The sequence below is a fragment of the Pteropus vampyrus genome, unplaced genomic scaffold, assembly GCF_000151845.1.
Source record: "Pteropus vampyrus isolate Shadow unplaced genomic scaffold, Pvam_2.0 Scaffold53, whole genome shotgun sequence".
Lineage (NCBI taxonomy): Eukaryota > Metazoa > Chordata > Mammalia > Chiroptera > Pteropodidae > Pteropus > Pteropus vampyrus.
The window spans coordinates 7,441,315-7,450,758 of record NW_011888834.1 but is presented as its reverse complement, the minus strand read 5'-3'; the positions used below and the strand labels follow the sequence as shown (position 1 = coordinate 7,450,758).

At 39.4% G+C, this 9,444-nt stretch overlaps 1 protein-coding gene across 1 annotated transcript; it reads left to right on the top strand.

Moving 5' to 3' along the window:
- The first annotated feature begins 1,906 nt into the window (after nucleotides 1–1,906).
- FGA (fibrinogen alpha chain) lies at nucleotides 1,907–9,190 on the top strand. Its single transcript, XM_011360355.1, has 6 exons — nucleotides 1,907–1,960; nucleotides 3,907–4,032; nucleotides 4,472–4,655; nucleotides 5,756–5,901; nucleotides 6,501–7,647; nucleotides 8,484–9,190. The coding sequence occupies exons 1-6, from the start codon at nucleotides 1,907–1,909 to the stop codon at nucleotides 9,188–9,190; spliced, it is 2,364 nt and encodes a 787-aa protein (XP_011358657.1).
- The last annotated feature ends 254 nt before the right edge of the window (nucleotides 9,191–9,444 follow it).

Sequence of the window (9,444 nt, the reverse complement as noted above, 5' to 3'; positions counted from 1 at the left end):
GGAACGATAAAGATGAGGCCCTCGGGTGGTACCTCGGAAATGCCCTGACGTGACACCAGAATGGTGGCATTCAGTCCAACTGTCTTCTGTTAACTTACTTTTAATCAGATTATGTCCAACAAAATCACTTTAAGCCCACCACGTTACTCTCTGGGAACTGCTTTCATATTCACTTCTCAAGAACGGCACTTGTGGGCAGAGGAAAACACCCGAGGAAGTCAAGCCTGGAACTCCTTTTCCTGTCAGACATTTTGCCACTTCAGCCACCGTAGACAAGTGTGATCCAGCTTTCCACAGAATCATTGCCCACCCAAACTTGGATGGAGCTCTAGGGCTCCCTCTGAACTCTGCAGTTGATTCTAGCTATCCAAGAAAAGCACATCAAGAGTGAGCTTGATCAGGCAAAGAACCTTCCACACATCAAGCAGTGAAGGAGGAGACAAGGAAAGCCTTGTTGTAGGGCTTTCATCCGTTTATAGCAAGCTTCACATGCCTATGCAGCCTACGGAGGCAGCAGATCAGCTTCACAACAGTGGAAGGCACTTATACTTTTGCTCAATGAGGGCCCACAACTTTTGGGGAGAATATATGCCAATAAAATATGTCAATTCTCAAGTTTATGATCTAGTGGAGGAGATGGACAATACTCCTACAATGCTAAATGCCAAGAATAGTATATGGTGTACAGAAGTATGGAAGAAGAGATTGTTTTTATATGGAATGATGAAGTCAGTTACTATGTAAGGTGTCTAACAAAGTGCCTAGCACTTAGTAAACACTCAATAAATATTAACTAATACTATGATCAGAATTGGCTTCACACAGGAAGCAGAACTGGAGGCAAGGTAAGATTGCCAGACAAATTATGGGATGCCTTTATATGCATTTCAGGTAAACAAAAAAAAAAAAGTCTTTTTTTGTATAAATATGTCCCAAATATTGCATGGGACATATTTATACTAAAATGTATTTGTTGTTTATCTAAAATTCAAATTTAAATGGGCATCCTGGTTTTTTATTTGCTAAATCTGGTCATTCTTAGCCAAGGAAACTTTTGATATGGCAATAAAGAGTGAGGAAAATAAATTAGCAGGTCCAAAGGCATGAAAACAGGAGAGAAATGGTGTTTTCAATGGCACTTTGTGTTCTCCAGTGATTGTTAACACTTACTGAGTACTGGACTTTGTGGCAATCACTGCTTCGAGGACTCTACAAAGATTGATTCATTTATTCCTCGCAAAAGCATATGTGGTAGGTTATCATAATCCCCTAAATTTTAAAAATGAAGAATTTGAGGAGATAAAGTAATGCATCCCAAAGCCAAGAACTGGGAAATGGTACAACTGGGATTATGAACCTAGGATGTTGTTTGGATCCAGGGGCTACTGTCTTAACCGTTTTGGAAGAGGAACATAATCTGTTCAAAGTAAGCTTTTTTTAAAAGTCATTTTTCAAAACTCAGATTATTCAACCATAATTCTTACATAAAATGAAATATCATTTGTCAACTCTCTGCTTCACAGTGGGATACAGCTAGCCTGCCTCAGCCACTCTCCATATTCCCGCAAGTACTCAAGTCTGGATACATCCTCCTGCGTTCGCCTTTGGATTTCCAAAGTCACCTTGTTCCTGGAATGTAGGATCTTCCCCGAACTGCTGCTCCCCTTGCAAAAGTTTATTGGAAGCAAACAAGTGTGTAGGGGTGGATTAAGCAAGAACTTCCAGGACACCAACCTTGGAGAAGGAACAAGTAATGTAGAGTGCATGTTGACTGTCTAAACAGGACAAAGATAATGATTAATCAAATCTCCTGCAGATTTAAATGGCATGGAAGCTGAGAGTGGAGGTGAAACTCCTTTCTTGCAGCTGGACTGTTCCACGTGAGCCAGCCACACCCTCAGAGAAGATGTTTTCCATGAGAATCTTCTGCCTAGTCCTGAGCGTGGTGGGAACAATTTGGGTATGGTCTCCCTTATTTTCTCTTCTTGCTTTCCCTCTGGTGTTTATTCCTCAACGAGTTTGCAGACCCAAGTCAGCCTTATGTATGTCCTCACACACTGTTAGCTTTCTAAGCCTTTGGCGATGGAGTCAAGTTCCTAAATGGGCCTGACACCACAAGAGTTTATAAACCTAAAAGGGAGACTTAGTGAGACCAAGTGTATAGAATCACAGGGGAAGGTTTAGCATCTGTAATCGGTCTTACAAAATTGTTTGTTTTTTTTTTTAAGGAAAGAAATCTTTGCCATCTTTGTCGTTATAAAGCCTCAAGATAGTTAATGCTAGTTAACAGAACAAAATATTCTCATGACAAGAGTTTTTTAAATCTAATTATTAATTTCTTGCTATTTGTCCATAATAAGCAGAACAGTGTTTTAATATAGTTCTTTCTAAAAGGTGTTTTTTGTGTTTCATTTAAGACAAGTAAAAAGCAAGTTAGTTACCTTTGTGAACACATTACACAGCAAAAATCAGAAAGGATTAATTGATAAAGTAATATGCTTTTTTGGAAACAATAGTATTCTTTTAAGAGAATTACTAAATATTGCAATAATTTCTAAAGTTGACTCCAGAAACCTATACGAAAGGAGAGAAACTTCATTCGATAAAGTTTGTGAAATACTTCAATCTTATAAAAACTGAGTTATACCCAGTCCACAAATTATTCCAATTTATTTCTTTCCTTTTACCACTCACAAACCCTAATACCAAAACAGAAGAAAACTAGAGGACTTCTAACCTAATTTTCTCCCTCATAATAAAATAATAAGTACAAATTTTTATGGGAAATAAAACTAACATCATTTGTTAAGATGATATATTGGATAATGCATAGCTTTCAGTTATTTCTCTCTGTTATTGGCATATTTTATTTTTGCCTATTTTCATTGTCGTGCCATTTTATTCGGAAGTATGCTTGAATTTATAATTTTATTCCTTAGACAAAAAGATTGTATTTGTTCCTTTAAATAAATTGTTCTTGATTGCTTGAATTAGTATTATTATTATCCAGAGTTCTTTTTAATGAGACAACAAATATTAACTAATTATAAGAATAAATTATCTGAGATTTAAATAGTCATAACAAAATTCTTATAAGTTGGTAGTACAAAATAAAAATAGCTAAACCCTAAAAAAAAAAACCTCTAAAAAACCTAAAAACCTATTAAGATAATAAATCAATTGTTGGAAGAATATTTTTATATCTTATTTCACCTCGTAGATCACAATAGAATTTTCTCAAATCTATATGTTTAATTATAAGTTGTTCAAAAAAGTTGTCAGTCATGGACCATTATTTTTACTTTCAGTCTACTTATTCTAATGTCAAATAAAAAGAAACTATTACATGAGTGAGCAACCTAAAAAGCGTTTCTCAGCCTGAACTGGCCACATTAGTGTCCTTGGTATATACTTGCTCAAATTATGGACCCCTAAGGTCATAATAGAAACTTGAAGGGCAGATATTAAACTAAAATAGTGCAGGCTTTTTCCAACTGAAACAGGAATTATAGGAGAAAGAACTTTAACTTTTCCAATAATCTTTCCACCTCCAGATGTCAGTGGAAATTAAAAGGTAAATTATACTTAATTTTGTTGATTCAAATACTTTTTCTTTTCTAATGGAACCTATAAAAGGCCTACCATTTTTAAAATGCTTATTTAATGTTAAACGCCATCAAGAAATGTGTACATCTTATTTCTTTTAATTCTCACAACTTCATAAAATGGGGCTTAGGACTTTCATTGAAAAGATAGAAAACCTGAAGTTTGTAGAGGCCCCCAAAACTGGTGCTGTTGATTTTGGGGAGAGCCCCTCCTCTTCTCTGGGTTGGACAGGCATGCCATTGTCTTTTCTTTATCTGCCTACTGTTGCTCTCTTTTGTGCGTGTGAACGAATCCTAAAAGACTGCAGAGAACGATCAAGGTGAATTTATAGCTGAAGGAGGAGGTGTGCGTGGCCCCAGACTTGTGGAAAGACACCAATCTGCCTGCAAAGAAACAGACTGGCCCTTCTGCTCTGATGAAGACTGGGTGAGCAGTGGGCATGGGGAACGGGGAACCCTTCCTTGATGCGCTAGAAGTGCACACAGACTGACTCGTTCAGTCACAGAAAGTTTACAGTAGAAATAATCTAATGGCTCCTTATATGTCAAATTTAAAAAGGCAAATGGAAAGAAAATCAGTCCTGAAAGCACTGTAAATGATCCCCCAGGCTCTGGGCCATTAGTGGAATTAAGAGATTAGATTTTAGTTGTATGTGCAGGAACCTGAGTATGAAGGCCTCAAGATTTCATGGGGCTTTATCTATGGTTAAACGGGCCCTCTTTTCAGAATTTCCCTATGACCTCGGACTAGTCCTCTTAAACTATTAAAGAGATTGGGAAGGGGAACAATGGAGGCTGCATGGAAATCTTCAAAGTCGTACTGGGGCTAAGGGATCCTTAATTTAATCTTTTCTCTTCACTTTCAGAGCCAAAAATGCCCTTCTGGCTGCAGGATGCAAGGGTTGATTGATGAAGTCAATCTGGATTTTACAAACAGAATAAATAAGCTCAAAAATGCACTATTGAATTATCAGAAGAACAATAAGGACTCTTCCTCGGTGACCAGGAACATAATGGAAATTTTGAGAGGAGATTTTGCCAGCGGCAACCGTGAGTATTATATATTTAGTGCTTTAACTTTATAGCACACGAAAAACAACATCAAAAGTCCTAAATACAATGTCTCCTTATAACGACTGCGATTTTATTCCAAAGTGCTTAGTATAGAAACACATGCCTTTATGATATCCTTAAATTTTTAAGGAGGGGCTTACAATTTTGTTCTTTTTATAATGTAAAAAAAAGTAAACTTAGAATTAATTGTTTAAGATCACAATGTAAGTCAGAATTTTTGACTGAAGACTAGAATTTAAGTGTTTTCTTTTTCAAGAGTATGTATTGAAAATAAGATGGGCTCGACTTTTTTGAGTAGATATTTTTGTTTCTGTCTTACAGAGAAGGAAACTGAGAGGTCAAGGGACTTGTCTAAAGACACATAGCTGTCAGATGGTGGAGCTGGGAGTTCAACCTACAGACTCCACTAGGCTGATTATGTAGTTTTGTTTTGTTTTGTTTTGTTTTGTTTTTAAATATAGAGCCGTGTTATAGCTTGCTTACAGGATGAGGGCTGAGTCTCATTAGGATCAAGAAACACTGGTTTTGCCCTGAGTGTGGGCAGCAAATTTAATGAGACTCTGGTTCCTGAAACTTTGCTTGACCCTCCTTTTATATCTTCAGGAGACACTTGACAAATTGCAGTAACTGGCAAGTGAGCAATCCCGTCAAACTAAAAAGAAGAAAGCTTAGAAACAATTTCAAATGTGTAGGTAGGAAGAAACCTCAGTAGGACCACCTAAGAACATTTTCAAGTCCCATGATTAAGGATATGAGGAAAAAATAGGAACATGACCAAACCAATTAGTCTATCTCCTAGTTGTGCCTTTAAAATTCCAAAAATATTTCTTCTGAATTTATTTGGTTTACTAATTGTGAGTAGGACACCTTAAATGACATCCATGGACGATTGCAGGATATAATATTGTCCAAAATTCAAATGCCTAATAGATGTGGAACTCACAAATTAAATATTGAGAGAACAAACTATCATCTAAATGAAACGAAGAATATTTATAAGTAAATTTCCTTTTTTTGCTGGTTATTGCAAGCAAATCACTCAGCAGCTACTTCGATACCCATGTTTTCCATTTCAGACAATGATAATACATATAACCAAGTATCGGAAGACTTGAGAAGCAGAATTGAAGTTCTGAGGCGCAAAGTCACGGAACAAGTACAACACATCCAGCTTCTGCAGAACAATGTCAGGGCTCAGCTGGTAGACATGAAACGACTGGAGGTAAGGAACTATGTGTCTCTGTCACCAGATTTCCTTATTTTTGAATAGCAGGGAAAAGGAAGGCAATAGTCATGTATCGAATGCCTGCTACATGTGGTGTGAAGTGTTATATATCCATTATCTATCTACTACGTAAGTCTTATTTCCCCCACTCTACAGATGAAGAAAAAAGCTCAGAGATATCAAGTAAATTTTCCTAGAGCACATAGATAGTAAATTTCAAAAGCAAATATTCAGTCCCTGCCGGTCTTATTCAAAGCTCTGACACCGCCATGCCCGAGTCGTCTACCTCAGTTTCACTGAAGATCACTTCATTAGCATTTCCTTTCAAAGGGAATAGCAACTTACTCTTGATCTGTTCTAAGTCTAAGATGAATTCAAATAGTTCCTATCGCTTCTCCCGGCTAGCCTTATAATACCCAACATCTCTTCCCCTGAAGATACTACATAAATGGAAAATAAAGTCTCGGTCAGTAGGTCTCCAAGTCAAAGAAGTGAAAACAGTTTCTAAGAAACAAATTAACTACTAAGGACTCAATAAACATTGCTCATTTATTTATATCTACCCTTTTTCTTTATCTTTCTACCCCTCTTTCTAGGTGGACATCGATATTAAGATCCGATCTTGCCAAGGATCGTGCAGTAGGGCTGTAGTGCGTCAGATAGATTTACAGGATTATAAAGATCAGCAGAAGCAACTCGAACAAGTCATTGCCAAAGACTTACTTCCCCCTAGAGACAAGCAGTACTTACCAGTGTTAAAGATGAGCCCGGCTTTAGACTTGGTTCCCGGAGAGTTCAAGAGTCAGATTCAGAAAGCCCCTCCAGAGTGGAGAGCACTAACGGAAATGAAGCAGATGAAAATGGTTTTGGAGAGGTCCAGAGAACAGGGGAGTGTCCACGGAGACTCTGCCTCTCACGGAACAGGCTCTGCGCCTGAAACACCCAGGAAACCTAGACCTGATAGTACTGGCAATCGGAACCCTAGTGGAGCTGGCAACTGGAACCCTAGTGGAGCTGGCAACTGGAACCCTAGTGGAGCTGGCAACTGGGAGTCTGGGAGCTCTGGATCTAGTGGTGCTAGCACTTGGAGCCATGGAAATCCTGCGTCTGGAAATTTGAGACCAGATAACTCAGGGCATGGAATCGCCAGGCCTTCCAACCCAGACTGGGGCACATTTGAAGAGACTTCAGAAAGTTCAAGTACAGGGACAAAGAAAGAGTACCATACAGGTAAATTGGTCACTTCTGAAGGAGGTAAAGAGCTTCTGATTGGTAATGAGAAGGTCATCTCTGGTGGCCCGACCACCAGTCGTCATTCATGCTCTAAAACCATTACTAAGACTGTTGTAGGTGCTGATGGTCGCAGAGTGGTGACAAAAGAAGTGGTAAACTCTGAAGATGGTTCTGACTGTGACATTACAACTGACTCAGACTCGTTCCATACTTTCTCTGGCAAGGGTGGCCTAGATGAGTTCCGTCTTAGGCACCCTGAAGAAGCGGATTTCTTTGACTTAGGAGAAACTGGCTCTCGCCTCTTTGGTACACCTGAGTTCCCTCCCGGAGGTAAAACTTCAACTCATAGCAAACAACTTATAACCAGTAGCTCAACTTCCAGCAGAGGAGACTCCACGTTTGAAAGCAAGAGCTATAAAATGACAGATGACGGTGAAAGGGAAACACATCTTGAAGTCGTAGGACCGCGTGGCCTCAAGAAAAGCCGTGTTAAATCTCGCTCTGTCAGAGGTATCCACACTTCTCCTTTGGGGAAGCCTTCCCTGACCCCCTAGACTAAGTTCACTATTCCTGCAATGTGCTCTCAAAGCAACTTGCACTTCTTTCCAAGCTCTCTATCATGCTTTATTAAAATTACACTTTTTTTTGTTTGTCTGTCGTGCTAGACTGTAAGTTCCACTGGGGGCAGGGACTTTGTGTATTGTGTTCATCTCTGTATTCCCAAATGCCTAACAGTACAGAGGGTCACCACTCAATAAATACAATGTTAAACGAATGAATGAATCCCTCTGAAACTCGATTTTGAGTTTGTTTAACCAAATTATTTCACCATTCAAAGTGTGTGTTGTTGGAATTTTGTCAACCCAATTTCTTGATCGTATTTTTAGAGTGGATCTCGGTTGAAATTAAGATCAGATTAAAAACAAGTACGAAAGGATGCTTAGACATCTTTGCTGATTACTTGTTATTAATCAGTATGTGCAAGTAAAATTCCAAATCTTTTGAGGAAAATTCCCTTTGCAATTTGTGGGTATAAATGCCACTCACCTGCATACATTTCATTCCAGTGTAAGTGCTTCCTTTCTCCATGGAGGGAGGGAAGGAAGAAAGGGAGGGAGGGAGGGAGAGAGAGAGAGAGAGAGGGAGGAAGGAAGGAAGGAAAGAAAGAAGGCAGGCAGGAAGGAAGGAAGGAAGGAAGGAAGGAAGGAAGGAAGGAAGGAAGGAAGGAAGGAAGGAAGGAAGAAGGAAAAGAAACCACTATCTGCCTTCATTTAATCTGGGCCATACCTATCTTTATAAAGTTAAATGAGAGTAACTTCTTCCAACCAGCTTAATTTTTTTTTTAGACTGTGATGATGTCCTCCAAACACATCCTTCAGGTGCCCAAAGTGGCATTTTCAATATCAAGCTACCGGGATCCAGTAAGATTTTTTCTGTTTATTGCGATCAAGAGACCGGTTTGGGAGGATGGCTTTTGATCCAGCAAAGAATGGATGGATCACTGAATTTTAACCGGACGTGGCAAGACTACAAGAGAGGTTTCGGCAGCCTGAATGACAAGGGAGAAGGAGAATTCTGGCTAGGCAACGAATATCTCCACTTACTAACCCTGAGGGGCTCTATCCTTCGGATTGAATTAGAGGATTGGGCTGGGAACCAGACTTACGCAGAATATCACTTCAGGGTAGGCTCTGAGGCAGAAGGCTATGCCCTGCAGGTCTCCTCCTATGAGGGCACCGCGGGTGATGCTCTGGTGGAGGGTTCCGTGGAGGAAGGGTCAGAGTACACTTCTCACGTTGGCATGCAGTTCAGCACCTTTGACAGGGATGCTGACCAGTGGGACGAGAACTGTGCAGAAGTCTATGGGGGAGGTTGGTGGTACAACAACTGCCAAGCAGCCAATCTCAATGGCATCTATTACCCTGGCGGCTTCTATGACCCAAGGAACAACAGTCATGAGATGGAGAATGGAGTGGTCTGGGTTCCCTTTAGAGGAGCGGATTACTCCCTTAGGGCCGTTCGCATGAAAATCAGGCCCCTGGTGACCCAGTAGGCTGAAAGAGTGGAGGTGAGAGCACTCTGTTTTCTTTTAGTGAAGTGGAGAAAAAATAAGGAAGAGTTGAAACTCCTTACAACCTAAAAAATTTCCAGGTGCTATTTTATTATTCTTTGTACTGTAGTTAAATGTAACTGAGACATATTAGTGCTTTAAAAAAATAAAGTTATGTGAGTTTTTTTAATCTTTAAAATAGCTCTGTGGGTTTTTAAATTTCTGTAAGGGTACACCAAGGGATATTCAGTACATCA